The sequence below is a fragment of the Ailuropoda melanoleuca genome, chromosome 9, assembly GCF_002007445.2.
Source record: "Ailuropoda melanoleuca isolate Jingjing chromosome 9, ASM200744v2, whole genome shotgun sequence".
Taxonomy (NCBI): domain Eukaryota; kingdom Metazoa; phylum Chordata; class Mammalia; order Carnivora; family Ursidae; genus Ailuropoda; species Ailuropoda melanoleuca.
In genome coordinates this window covers 1,801,018-1,815,366 of record NC_048226.1, presented here as the reverse complement: position 1 = coordinate 1,815,366, position 14,349 = coordinate 1,801,018, and the positions used below count along the sequence as shown (strand labels likewise).

General features: G+C 49.7%; 1 protein-coding gene across 1 annotated transcript in view; it reads right to left on the bottom strand.

Moving 5' to 3' along the window:
- Positions 1–12,643: 12,643 nt before the first annotated feature.
- Positions 12,644–14,349, bottom strand: part of ABHD17C (abhydrolase domain containing 17C, depalmitoylase) — a gene marked incomplete at its 5' end in the record, with an annotated part of 45,712 nt that continues 44,006 nt past the window's right edge. Inside the window, one exon of the mRNA XM_034668880.1 lies at positions 12,644–14,123. Within this exon, the coding sequence (XP_034524771.1) occupies positions 13,904–14,123 (220 nt within the window). The remainder of the gene's footprint in view (positions 14,124–14,349) is intronic.

The window sequence follows — 14,349 nt, the reverse complement described above, 5'->3', positions numbered from 1 at the left end:
TCACTGTGTCTCTCTCTGTCAAATAAATAAAATCTTAAAAAAAAAAAAAAGGCTTGAAAAATACAGAAAAGCACAAAGGAAAAATACCACTGCTACTCAAAGATCATCTGTTAACTTGCAGTAGACAGCCAAATATCCTTCCACGTATGAGTTACACAGATGCATGAATGCATACGTGCAAGTTTTCTGTAAGCAGTTCACTTGTTTAGCTCAAAATCCTTCTCCACCAGCTTGCACGTCCTGGAGAGCCGGAGCCGAGTCCCCTGGGGTTCGCTCCTTTACCCACAATGGCCCCTACGGTGTCCAGCAGGGAGTCCGCACGCAGGAGGCATTTACATCGAGAATGAAGGGATGCACAGAGAAGCATTTTTAATTAAAATAATATACATGCAGTTCATGGGAAAAGAAACCCAGATGGTTCATAAACATTTGAAAAGAGGCTCAACTTTGCACATAAACAAAGAAATGCAAATTAATGCTACACTGAGGTACCTACTGTTTGGCAAAACTCCAGAAGTCTGATGTTACTGCCTTTGTTGGGGGACCTGGGGAGGCTGGAGAACAGACCCTGGCCTCAGCCATTGCTGAGGAAAGCTGAAACTGGTACAATCTCTGACGGCAGTTTGCCAAGATTTATGAAAATGTGTATCACATTTGACCCAGCGATTCCGCTGCGGGAATTGATCCTGCAGACGTGTTTGCCCAGCGTGTGGAAGGACACGGAGTTACAAGCCGCAGCTCTATCTGGACTGGCATGAAACTGGAACAGCCGGAACGCCTAATAGCAGAGCTAATCAAATTATGTTATGTCTATGCAGCGGAACACCATGCGACTATTTTTTTAGAAGACTAAGGATACACTTTATATACTAAAATAAAAAAATTAAGGGCGCCTGGGTGGCTCAGTCGTTAAGCGTCTGCCTTCAGCTCAGGGCGTGATCCTTGCGTTCTGGGATCGAACCCCACATCGGGCTCCCTGCTCTGCTGGGAGCTGCTTCTTCCTCTCCCACTCCCCCTGCTTGTGTTCCCTCTCTCGCTGGTGGTCTCTCTTTCTGTCAAATGAATAAATAATAAAATCTTAAAAAATAAAGAACAAAATAAATAAATAAAATAAAAATTAGGGGCACCTGGCTGGAAGAGCATGTGATTCTTGATCTTGCGGTCATGAGTTTGAGCCCCACGTTGGGTGTAGAGATTGCTTAAATAAATACATAAACTTTAAAAAAATAAAATAGGGGCGCCTGGGTGGCTTAGCTGGTGAAGCACCTGCCTTCAGTGCAGGTGGTGATCTCGCACTCCTGGGATGAGCCCTGGGTCAGGCTTTCTGCTCAGCAGGGAGTCTGCTTCTCCCTCGGCCTCTGCCCCTCCCCCCTCGTGCAACCGCTCTCTCTCAAATAAATAAAATCTTAAAAATAAATAAGTAAAACAATTAAAAATTCAAGTGTAAAGCAACGTATATAGCAAGCTACCATTTGCACAAAAGGAGAAGGGAGAAAGGACAACGTCTGCATTTAGTTATAGATGTTTGAGACGGCATCTAGACCGATGCGCAGCAAACTAACAGCACACTTTCCTGTCTGTTCTGGTGGTGGTTTTGGTGGGTGTAGGAAGATGGAAGACCGGAGAGGAAACAGACTTTTCCTTGTATGACTTCTTGTACCTCTTCGGTTTTGAACCAAGTGTGAACTTATTACCTAAAAAAAGAAGCAGGTAATTTTTTAAATGGCAAAAAAATCACATTATATATAGTAATAAGCCTTTTTTTCCCCACATAATAATATATCACAAACACTTCCCCAACACTTCTAATTTTTTTTTAAGTAAACTCTACAAACAACGTGGGGCTTAAACTCTCGACCCTGAGATCAAGAGTCACACTCCACTGGCTGAGCCAGCCAGGCGCCCCCACGTCCCCAAGTCTTAAGTCTCCTTCAACATTAGTTTTAAGTGGTATGCCATTTCTTAATATGGACATAATTTATATAATCAACCCTCTATTCTTGATTCCAGTATTCTAAGTAAGGCTACGATTTTCAACATATTTGTACTTCTCCCATTATTTCTTGGGGAGAAATTTAGATTCGCACCATCTTAACAGCCAAGTTACCCTCTAGGAAAGTTAGACCAGTCTCCATGCCCCCGATACACACAGGAGATGGCCCGTTCCTGAGTCCTAATGCCCAGGATTGTTGTTTTTTAACCCACTGCCAATATGGTAAAATATATATATATATGTCCTATTTCATTGGAGTTTTAGTTTTCATTGCTTCTATTGGCAGCCCAGCTGAACACGGATGTGAGCAGTCATAGCTCTTCCTTTCGAAACTGCCTGCTCATGGAACAGAACGTATCACAGGCTGATCACGCCAAGGCTTTGTGAGCTTAGTAGATGCGACCGGAGAGTTAATGCCGGGAGGGCTCTAAGTCCCCGTGATATTAGACGGTGTCCTGGCTTGCCGACGAGCCGCTGCAGGCTTCTCCGAAGAAGACACCCCGATGGCCGACAAGCCCATGAACAGATGCTCCACGTCGCTCAACAGGAGGGAAATGCGAATCAAAACCACAATGAGAGAGCACGTCACACTCCTCAGGATAGCTGCTATTAAAAAAAACAAAAACATGGAAAATACCAGCGCTGACGAGGATGTGGACAGACTGTGCACTGCTGGTGAGAATACGAATGATGCAGGTGCCGTGGAGAATAATACGGCATTCTTAAAAAAGTTAAAAACTGGGGGTGCCTGGGCGGCTCCGTTGGTGAAGCGGCTGCCTTCGGCTCAGGTCATGATCCCGGGGTCCTGGGATCGAGCCCCGCGTTATCATCCTTGGGTCTCCCTGCTCAGCGGGGAGTCTGCTTCTCCCCCCGGCCCCCCCCCACTCCCGCTCTCTCTCTCTTGCTCATGCTCTCCAGCTCCCTCTCAAATAAATAAGCAAAATTTTCTAAAAACAAAATTTTGTGCTATCTATATTTTACCACAATTTCAAAAACAAAAGAAGCATTACAAAGAAATTATGGCTAGAGTTTTCCTTCCAAAACAGACGATCCTTGTCTGCTCAAGACCTTCCGATTTACTTCCCACTTGGAGCAAAATCTGGAGAGCGGACGCTGCTGGGATCATGCCGCTCCCTCAGCTCTCCTGCTTCTCCCTGTTTGCTCAGCAAAAACCAAGTACACTCCAGCCTGAGGCCCTTTGTCCTGGCTGTTCCTTCTGCCTGAAACGCCCTTCCCACACCCTGCCCCTCTCCAGAATTCTGCGAGACCCCGTCCCTGACTTCGTTCAGGTGTTTGCTCAAAAATCACGTGCGAGAAAGTTCTTGTCCATCCTCCTACATAGTCTCCGTCACCATCGCTTCCAGCCCTTACCCTGATCTATTTCCTTGTCTTTTCCTCAGTTGTCCCATACCACCGGAGTATGAATGTCAGAGGCTCAGAAATGCAGTCATTTTACTCACCGCTGTGCCCCCGTGCCTGCAGCAGCGTCTCCACGGAAGCAGGCACTCCGTACCTATGTGTGGACCGAATGACCCTCGATTACGTCATTATAGCATCAGTCGTACTATGACCTATTCACGGTGGGCGGATCCAGTAAGCAGGATTTGTCTTCGATCCTTAGATGTCTGGGATCTTTCTCCAAAGATCAGCTACGTCACTGCCAACTCCGCAAGGCCACTGGAGTTGGCTGCGCCGTGACTGCATTTCAGGAAACTTAGGGCACTGCTCAAAACGGCCTCCTCGTCTCCTTTCTGCATGGAAAGCACAAAGCCACCCTTCCAGACTCAGGATGAACATTGCTGCCGTGGGATATCTTTTCTGATCTCTCCCACCCTGAGTTCTCATGAAAGCTTGTGAGAATTCTGTCCTAGGAGCACGGCCGTGCGTGTGCCCCTCTCTTCTCTACACCCCACCTCCCGCTGTAAGCTTCGTGGCACAGACACGTCTCACCCGTCTCTCTGTCCCCAGACTAGCGCAGGGACAGACTGAGGGGATGCTCAGTAGACGTCTAAGTCAATAAATAACATTTCTCCCCTGAGGTTTATAGAATACGCCCAAAGAGAAAGTCCCAGCATGAAACATAAATATAAGCTGCACTGTTTAAATACTCCGTGTGATTCCTAGACAACCTAGACGTGCGTGTGTTAACACCCTTAGCTTCAACAGCACCCTTCGTGGTTTCTATGGCAACATACCAAGCACACCGATCACTTTTCATGATGCCACGAAACCTTCGCCTTCTCTCCCGAAGTACAGGCAGGGCACCAGTGCAGGAACGGGCTGTGTTCGACCGGTCACTAAGTCAGTCTCCGCTCTTGAGTGGTCCCCTTCCCTCCGATCGCCTCTTGCACAAAAAGGGGTTGGATTCATCTGGATGTTGTAGAGCGAATGCCTGAGCCCCCAGGACTGCAGATGTGCTTCCTGCGGCCCATGAGGTGTGTGGATGTATCCTAAAAATGTGCCGGCCTCTCCAGGACGCACGTCCCGGCTCCGCCGCGTTGCCTCACGCCGCCCCCGCCCACGCATTCACAGTGTCTGTGGGGGTCAACGGTGTCGGCACCTCTGGACTCAATCCGACTGCTTGGACGGGCCGTTGAAGGAAGACGTCACCACTGTGTATATCAAGCAAAAAGCTGGATCCATCACTTGCTACGCAAAGCACACAGCAAAATGCTGATCCGTATAGAGTGGGAAGTGCGGGGTCAGGGATTTGTGGATTCTTATCAGTGGGAGTTTTTAGGGATTAAAGGACCTTTTGCAAAGGAAGCTTGGTCCCTTGGAGCAAGGCTGTTGCCGACTGGCGGGCCTTCGGAGCTCTGTTCTAATGGAGGGGAGTTGTCAGTGATGGATTGGGACAGCTTTAAAGCCTGTTCTCCTGGTTACTGTGGCCAAAAACAGTGTTTCCTCCCCCGGGAGCAGAAGAACTACTCTCAGTAGGACCCCCTTTTCATTTAAATGTCGAGTAACCTAGCTCAGAGATTTTCAAATTTTAACACGAATCAAATCAGCTCACCCATGGAGCTTGCTAAAACAGACTACTGAATACCCCCCACCCCCACCCCTGCCTCCCCTGCCACGTTTCCGGCTCAGCACGTCTTGGGTGGGTACCAAAATCTGCACTTGTGACGAGTTCCCAGGTGAGGCTGACGCTACTGGTCCAGAGGCCACACGTTGAGAAACTCTGGTCGAGCACGGTAGGACTCGTACTTGGTTATTTGCTGGTTAAAAAAATACTTAACAGTAAAATACCAATGCGTCTAAGAATTGGGTAAATGGACTTGTAAAAATGGTTATTAATCACAGCCATATGTGGAAAATAATGGTAAATATATAAGAGAAACAGAAGAAAGAAACACTGACCGATAACAGTCAGAAAAAACGTCAGGACAGAGCACCGTAAATGGTGCCGTCTCCCCCACACGCTCCCAAGAGGTTTTTTACTAATATTCTAGTTCTCTTGACGATGACAGCTAGTGTTTTGGGGGAGCTCAGTTTGTTCCAGGCTTCTATAATCCTCACGTTAACGTTACAAGTAAAGTACTAAATCATCCGTATTTTGCGGGCGAGGACACGGAGACACAGAGAAGTGCGGTGGGGTCCCTGAGACACACAGCCCGGAGCTGGCGGCAAGAACACCGAAGCTTGGCCGACGGTCTCGACAGGTGGACGCCAAACCACTCCCCCCTCACCCGCTCCGAACCCTAAATGCTTGATTCCCTTACTCACATCTGCGGCATGTTTCTTGTCTCCTTCATGACACGTACCATGATCGGATTGTTTCTATTTGTTCTCCTGTTTTGGGTCTGTTCCCCCACCTAGAAGATAAGCTTCAAGAGGACAGGGGCTTGGAGTCTTCGATGCTGCATCCCCAGAACCAAGCTGAGCAGAGCGTGTGGAAGGAAGAGAAAGTGGATGGACGAGTGAATTCTGTCACCACCCAGCTTGAGAGAGGAGAGCTGACGGAAAGAAGGTCTGCGGTATTTTACTTTTCCTAGTGGTCAGTAATTATGCCCCGAGTGGTCTTGGCTTCCAGAGAAGCCCCCGAGTCTTGCACTGGGAGGGACAGAGGTCGTCTTTAAGGGGCCAGCAGATGGGGCAGAAGGTGAGTGCCCAGCTCGGTCAGTCTGTCCTTTATGTTTGTCTTTTCTTAAATTAGTCCGGGAAGTTGACGGCAGGGGTACGGTTGTATGAGGGACTCCGAGGTTCCTTCCCAGATGGAGGCCGGTGTGTCACGCGGTCCCCTCTGAGGAGAGAGGAGGCAAGGGACTCTCGTCTTTTTACTTTGTATTCTCCTGGTTGGCTGTACTCTTTCCCCATGAGCACGTATTGTTTCTGGAATGAAACACAACCACTAAACCATATTAAGAGGAGGAGAATTTGTGAGACAGGGCTGGGAACGACAGCCCATGTGCCGAATCTGGCCCACTGCCACTTTTTATCAATCAGGCTTGATGGGAACACGGCACATCCCCTCACGTACAAGTCTGCGGTGTTTTCAGGGCAGCTGGAGAGACCGAGTACGGGACCACGTGGCCCACAGAGCTGAAAATATTTCCTATCTGACCCTACAAAGAAAGCATTTTCTGACCTCTGAACTGAAATCATTTATTATAAATTCCTTGCAGGTTTTCCCCCACAGGAACAAGGCCCCGGGGTCAGTGACCAGAACTCAGTTCTCTCTGCCTGCGGGGAAGGGGACGGTAGCCACCGCGGTATCTCGTTCCTTGATCCCACAGCTTACAGGCCTTGTTCTGCGCATACACAAAAAATGCAAAATAACTGCTCCGCGAAACACCAAAATGAACCTTTCTATCATTTCCAGGAAGCCAAAGTCTGCTCTCGCGTCTGACGAGGCTCACAGCAGTTGGAGGCTTCGTTTCGGGCTGGACGGCAGGCTGCCCACCCTGCTGGATTTTTCTTCCCAGCGCCTGGTACCGCTCGGCGTGTTCCACGTTTATTTATTATCGCCTGCGGTCCCCCCTCTGCTAGAGCGTACGTCTTACGAGGTGAGCGCCTAGTCGGTGTGATTTACGGGTACAGAGCATGACACAGGCCGTCCAGATGTTGGTGCTGTTGGACTGACGTATTTATCGATTTCTTCTTGTGCTTTTGAGCAAAAACGTTTTTATGTACTTTGAGTCAGTCCACTTATTAAGGTAGTAATAACGAAAAAAGTGCCCATTAAGGTTTACCCAATAAAAGTGAGACCGTGGGTCCCACAGAGGATGTCACGAGGGGCTGTATCTGCAACGTATGAGGGAAATAAAGGATTAGTGTCCAGGATATATGAATAATCCTGTGGAGAAGGAAAAGATAAAAATCTGTCAGAAAAACAGGCAAGAGTCACGGATAGACATTTCACAACAGAGAACTTACGAAGGGTCCATATGTTTCTGAGAAGTTTCTTCTGCTCATGAGTAATCAGGGATTAACATCTCACATCCACTGTTGAGGCAAAAATTCTCGAAGTCCCCTGATGTTGAGTGTGGAGTGCTGGGACTTCTGTCCAGGGCTGGCGGGAGGGAGACTGGGGCTCCGACTTGCGTGGAAGTGACGTGGCATTTCGTGGGACGTTGAACCATCTTCTGACTCAGCAGGACTCCAGCCGGGGCCACGGGTCAGCGTCACCTAGAGCATCTTAGAAACACACAACCCGGGGCCCCGCCATGGACCTACTGAGTCAAAATCTGCATTTGGTTCCCCCTGGAAGCCCCAGGGGAGCTTAAAAAGCAGGGAGCCTAGGCTACCCCCCAGAGCAGTTCGATTGGCACCTGGGCATCAGCATTGTAAAGTCAGCCTCTCACTGGGGCTCCTGGCTTGGTCTCGGGGTCATGAATTCAAGCCCCACATTGGGCGTAGAGATCACTTTAAGGAGCCCCTCAGGTAATGCCAACGTGGAACCAAGGTTAAGCAGCAGCGACCAGAAATCTGCCATATCACAAGAAGTACAAAAACATGCAGGGTTTTTTGTTCTGTTTTTAAGATTTTATATATTTATTTGTCAGAGAGAGAGCACAAGCAGGGGGAGGGACAGAGGGAGAAGCAGCCTCCCCACTGAGCAGAGAGCCTGATACGGGGCTGGATCCCAGGACCCTGGGATCACGACCTAGCCGAGGGCAGATGCTTCACCGACTGAGCCACCCAGGCGACCCCAAAAATATGTTTAATAGCAAAAATCTGGAAGACAACCTAAATATCTCCAGTCGTAGATCACACGTGCACACGTGCGCGCGCACGCACACACACACACACACACACACACACACACTACAAGGGAAAGCTTCCTAACAGGAAGCTCAGGATAGTGGTTTCTCCGCAGGGGCAAGAGGAAGGCCGTGTGATTGGAGGAGGGAGTGGGTCTCTAAGGTCCTGGTAATATTCTATCTCTTACGTTCAACAGCGGGAATACGGATGTTCATTTCCTCCCCCCTTAAACTATGAAAATACATTTTATCCACCATTTGGGATAAAATTTTTAAGAGGTTTTAAGAGGGGTCTTTCCCATAAGTTCATCGGAGATCCCTCTGCAAAGCCGCTCGCCCCACCCCAGACACCCTGGGCTGCTGTGCCCCGAGCAGATCCTGTCCCCGTGCTGAGCGGACAGCGTGGAGAAGACCCGCCTCTGCCCCCCATCCCCCGGTCTCTTTCATGCCAGGCCCCACCTCGGAAAGTTCTGGATGGACTCGACAGTGCTGAGGGGCATCTGGAAGCCCAGAGAAGGGGAGCATGGGGGGACTTCGGAGAGGAGACAATGTGTGAGCCCAGGGGCCGGTTTCCACTCACACAGACGGGGCCACACAGTGCGGGGAGGGGACACGCTGGGCCAGCCGGACGGTACACCACTCAGCAGCAGAGTACTGATTAAGTCACAGCGTGGTGAGGGCACAGGCAGTGTGGGTGGACGGTCTTAACCTGGAGCTTACCCAATGCTCTCCTTTGTGTCCTCAGCCCAGACCTCGGCCATGCCTCCATGCGCGGGTCCGAGGGCCCACTACCTCCTGCCCGGCGTGTCTGCCTCCAGAACTTCACCCGGTCCTCCCGCGGCCGCGCGGGGGTGTCGCTGCAGGTTGGAGATGAAGGACGGGTTCAGCGCAGGTGAGGAACTGTCCCAGGTCACGTGGTTACCATGGCACCAAAACTCAGCGCGGGGCCTGCTGCCGCCTCTGTGCTCTTCCCACGGGCTCGCCCTGCTGTCCTGGGCCTGCCAGGCTTCTGCGCTACGGCCCGCACCTGCCGGGACCCCCGCCCTCTGCAGACGGAGCGCGTTGCCCCACCCATACCCAACCCGGGCCGCCTTCGGGACAAATCCAAGCTCCTTCCTTTCTCCCAAATCCGCACTCAGTTCTCCGAAGTTAAAAATACTGGTTTTTTAAAAGAACCCGTGGCTACCATGTAGCTCGGTGTTTTTAATCGTCCGAATCACCAATACCTTGGAGAGGCTGCTGAAACCGTGGACCTTCTTCCCCCCAGAAAAATGCCCGTAAGTAAAGACTTCCAAAGTATGCCATGCAATTTCAAAGGGGTCACAGACCCCGAGATTCCTGCTAACGGAACAGCAGATCAAGTATGGTGTTTCCTCCAGACATTAAACCCAGAATTACCAGGGGACCCAGCCATGCCCCTTCTGGGTACCTGCCGGGGAGAACTGGAAGCAGGCTCTCAAACACATACGGGCACCCCACGTGCACAGCAGCACTGCTCACGAGAGCCGGAGGGTACAAACTGCCCCGGGTCCGTCAGCAGACGAGTGAATGAACGAACAGTGTCGCATATAGTCACGCAGCCCTGGAAAGGGAAGAGATGTTACCACATGGATCAACCTTGACAACCTGACGCTCAGTGAGTCAAGCTGGGGACGAAAGGACACATACCTAGGTCCTTGTGTCTGATTTGACTGCACCTCTGTGCAGTATTTACGGCAGTCAGGTGCATGCAGACAGGAAGAGGAACGGTGACTGCCAGGCTCCGGGGGAGAGGGGACGGGGACTCAGTGTCTAGGGACAGGGTTGCAGTGTGGGATGATGACAACGTTCCGGAGACGGATGGCAGTGACAGCTGCACAACGTGAATATACTTCATGCCACTAGCTGTACACTTAGAATTGGTTAGAAGGGGGAATTGCATGTTAGCTACTCCTCCCCTGACTGGTAAGGATTAGGGACAGGGCTAGGCCAGGCCTCCTTGTTGCAGGGCTGCGGCCGGGCCCTCTGCCACGGAACACACCCGGCTGGGCCAGCTCTGTGCACGCTCCCGTCAGCACGGCTGTCTTCTCTGCGGGGACCCTGCTGGGCGAGGCCTCGGGGAAGACGTGGCATGGGGGCCGGACGGCATGGCGTGCGCCGTTCATGGGAACTTCCGCTACGGGCTTCACGAGCCCTCCACGCGAGGGGGTGAGAGCTACCCTGGATGACTGTCCTCGCCAGTCAAAGCAGCACTGTCTCCGGAGTGAGGTAATGCCCCCAACGGGGTTCCGGGACCTGTGACAGCAGTGAAAGGTCTTGCGGACCCCATCCCACAGCCACTGCACGTGCATCCTAGGCTGGGCTCAGACTTTCCTCTGCAGAGACCCACTGACACACGCCTAAATACCGGCAGAGAGGGGCACCTGCAAGCGTTTGGGTGCATGTCCAGCTCTCTGTGCACATGCGGACGTATGGAGGGGTGGGGTGAAGAGAGGAACCGGACCACCGGGAGGACTTGGGAACCAGTTTCTAGGCTAGAACTGGTCACCACTATCAGAGCGAAAGCAGCAGCCTTGATGACGGCTGCAGAGTGACGCACGGCGCGCTCGTAAGACTCACCAAATCGCTGTCGCTGGAGACGGAGATGGCTGGCGGGTTTTCACTCTCACAGAGTCTCCGAGGTCATCCCTCCAAACCCCTCTCATCCTCTGGATTATTTCCTGAGGATAAATTCCTAGCTGGATTAGACTTTGGTTCCAAGTGTCCTTTAGAACGTTTGCACTAATTCCGTGGGTCAAGTAAACAGTGTATTTTTAAAGTGCCCGTTTATCCACACCTTGACCACCCGTGGGTACCATCCTTGATGTGGCTATGCCAGCTTGCAACTTCAAACAGTATTTGACAACTGCAGTCTCCTTAGCTGAGCGATTACGGGCAATAATCTCTTCAAATACTCTCCTCAAATAAATACCGATACCAACTTTGTAATTTAACGTGGCATTTCGTTACACAGTGAGACATTTTATGTGTACTTATTGGATACAGTCATTTGATGGTTTGACTTCTGAATCTAGATGCAATTATTACAGACAATATCCCCGAGGATGTCTCTTCACGTCCTGCGCTCTCTGACAGACCTACTCGTCCTCGGACCATCACACACGTATTTACGTTATGTCACATGGTTGATAACGCCCCCCGCCCCCCTCCCCCAGTGTGTCACTAGGTTAGGCTGTTTTTTAACTAGGGGAGTTTCAGATTTTTAAATAAATCAAATCTGTAAACTCATTCCTCTATGGTTCCGAGCAGTAATGAGATCAACTATGTCGGCAAATACAGAATATTGAAGCCGTGCTTACTGGGGGGCATTGGGCCCACGCGGGGGCCCGGGGAAGGCTTTCTAGACTCCAGAATTCCGAGGGACTGCAACTGTCTCTAGCTGGTAAACATATTTCTCCATCATTTTCATTTTCAAGTGCCCTGGCTATTCTTGGCCCTTCGTTCTCGCATATAGACGTGAGGCTCACTGTACCCTATTAACCCTACGGCTCTATTTTGAAAGGGTGAAAGATGAGCCTTCTTATCCATAAACAGGGTAGAGCTTCCATTAAATCAGGTCTTCTTTAATGTCTCTTAAAAGTTCTATAATTTTCTCCAAGATGTGTCTTGTACATGGTCTGTTAGATTTTCCCCCGGTACTTAGTGTTTTTTAATGCTATGGTAAATGATATCTTCCCCCTTTTTTGCGGAATTTTAAACATTTTTTTACTGATTTATAGAAATACGATTGATTTTTGTGTATTGATTTTATGTCCAGCCACCGAGCTAACTTTTCAGGATGTCGAATAACTTGTAGATATTCCAGTTGTTCCGCACAATCATAATCTGAAAATAGTAGTTTTATTTATTTGCTATTTGTTTTTAGATTTTATTAAAGTATAATCTGCATATCATAAACTCGTCTCCTTCTAAGTGCGCTCGGATGGTTTTCGCTAAGTTTAGTGACTTGTGGAACCACAACAGTTTGGCTCTAAAGCACACTCCTCTCTTTTTTCCCCCACATCTTACGCCTTTTTTTTTCTTTTTTCAAGATTTTATTTATTTGAGACAGAAAGCGAGGGAGAGGGAGAAAGAGAAGCAGATTCCCTGCTGAGTGGGGAGCCCGACGTGGGGCTCAATCCCGGGACCCTGAGATCATGACCTGAGCCAAAGGCAGACGCTTAACCAACTGAGCCAGCCAGGCGTCCCTCTTACACCTTTTCTTCTTTTTGTCCTTCCCTCCCTCCCTTCCTCCCTGGCTTCTTCCAAAGGTAATCTCCGGTCTCTTACAGAACAAAGGCATACACCTTGAGAGAGGTAGAAAAGTCTGCAAGCCCCGAGGGTTTCTTCTTAAACCAACGGGAGGTGTGTTCTCATTCGCTGCTCTCTCTGGTGGAGAGACGAGGAAAAGACCACAGGAGGCCACACGTTCTGATCCATGCATCCTTTATTCCATGACCGACTGCCCTGCAGCATCCAAGCCACAGTGCAGGAACTGGCAATCAACCGCAATCGAGTTCTACAACAATCCGAGGCTTACAGTACATTTAAGGCTTTTAAATTTGAAAAGAAAAACTGAAAGAAAAACAAAGAAACCGCCCCCCCCCGACCCCAGACCCCGCCCAAGATGAGTAGCGTAGCGATGGGTAAGCACCGGGCATTTCCAGGGCTTCCTCGGCGCAACTCCAGTGTCGAAACCCAAAGAACTCTTAAACTAAAAAGATTAGTTTAGTGAAATTTTCATTACATAAATTCTTCAAAGCATAAACTTGTAATTTTTTTTGTCTTGGAAATGTTATAAAATTTTTTAATAGCAAAACATAGGAATAAAAACATATTAACAAAATGTATTCAATCATTTACATTACCAACAAGGGGCCTGCAGTTGGGTGCTGTAGCCTGACAAAAGAAAAGTCTCCATTAAGAATCTATGCACAATGTGATTGCAAATATGTACAGTACTTTTAAAAAAGCCTACAAGGAGGACTTTACAGAAGGAAAGTCGGCTAGGCTCTTTGTTAGACCAACCAGACAATCAAAATATTAAAACTCTGTTGACTAGTAATAAATTTACACTTAAAAAAACCCCAGTTTCCTTTTAAGAATATTCCAGTTGAATTTGTACAGTTCCAGGTGATGAAGCTGTCCGTGATAGTTCCAGTAAATTACCCTTCCGTGGATTTGTTTGGGGGAGATTGGCATGGTGACAAAACTTAACAAAGGAATTTTCACCACCCTAGTGTTCCGGTCACACGATCACGGCTTCACAAATGGATCAACCCATGAATCCAGAGGCTGAGAAAGAGCTTTATGTCAAGTACTGAGAACATGGGTGGAGAGAGGGGTGAGTCCTGCGGGAACGAATCGTCACCCACGGGTACGGCCAAGCAACACATGCGGGCATGGTCTACACGGCATGGGACACACCGACCATGCCCGCATCCAGCTCTCGTCCCCATTCTGGCTAGGCAATGATGCTGGGTGTCACCACCGTTCGGTGTCGCGTGCTGTGAGGAGTAGAAGGACCTCGAGAGAGAGAAGACGGGGACTTGCTCGGGTCTCTGATCGGAACACCGAGAGGCGGGTACCTGCCCTCGGTGATCACGCCATACCGCTTTCCAGTTCGCGCATGTGCAAAACAGAGGACTCGTGTGTTCACAGTAAGTGAGGTAAAATCACGGTGTCTCCTTCAGGAATTCGGCAGTTCGTGGGATATGAACTGTTTTAGTCTTTCTAGGTATTGTGCGTAAAGCTCTATGTCGTTGTGCCCAGCCCCTTCAACCCACAGCGGCTCCACGGCGCGGGGACAGCGCTCGTACATGGCCAGGCCGTGGGAGAAATCGATGACCTCGTCCTCTGTACCGTGAATGACCAGCACAGGCGAGGTGACCTTAGAGATCTTGTCAATGCTGCAAAACAGAACAGGGGCAGGGAGAGAGAGGGCTCCGTTAGTGACGCCCATGGACAGCGTACGTCGCATCTGATCGCCCGACGGTAACTCTGGGGGTTTCCCCCTCATTTTTCTAGCGATTCATATTTTTTTCCTAAATAAACTTTTCATTTTGGGCATAATTTTGGCTTTACGGGAAAGGTGCAAAGTTAACAGAGTTCCCGTACACCACCGGCCTGTCTCCG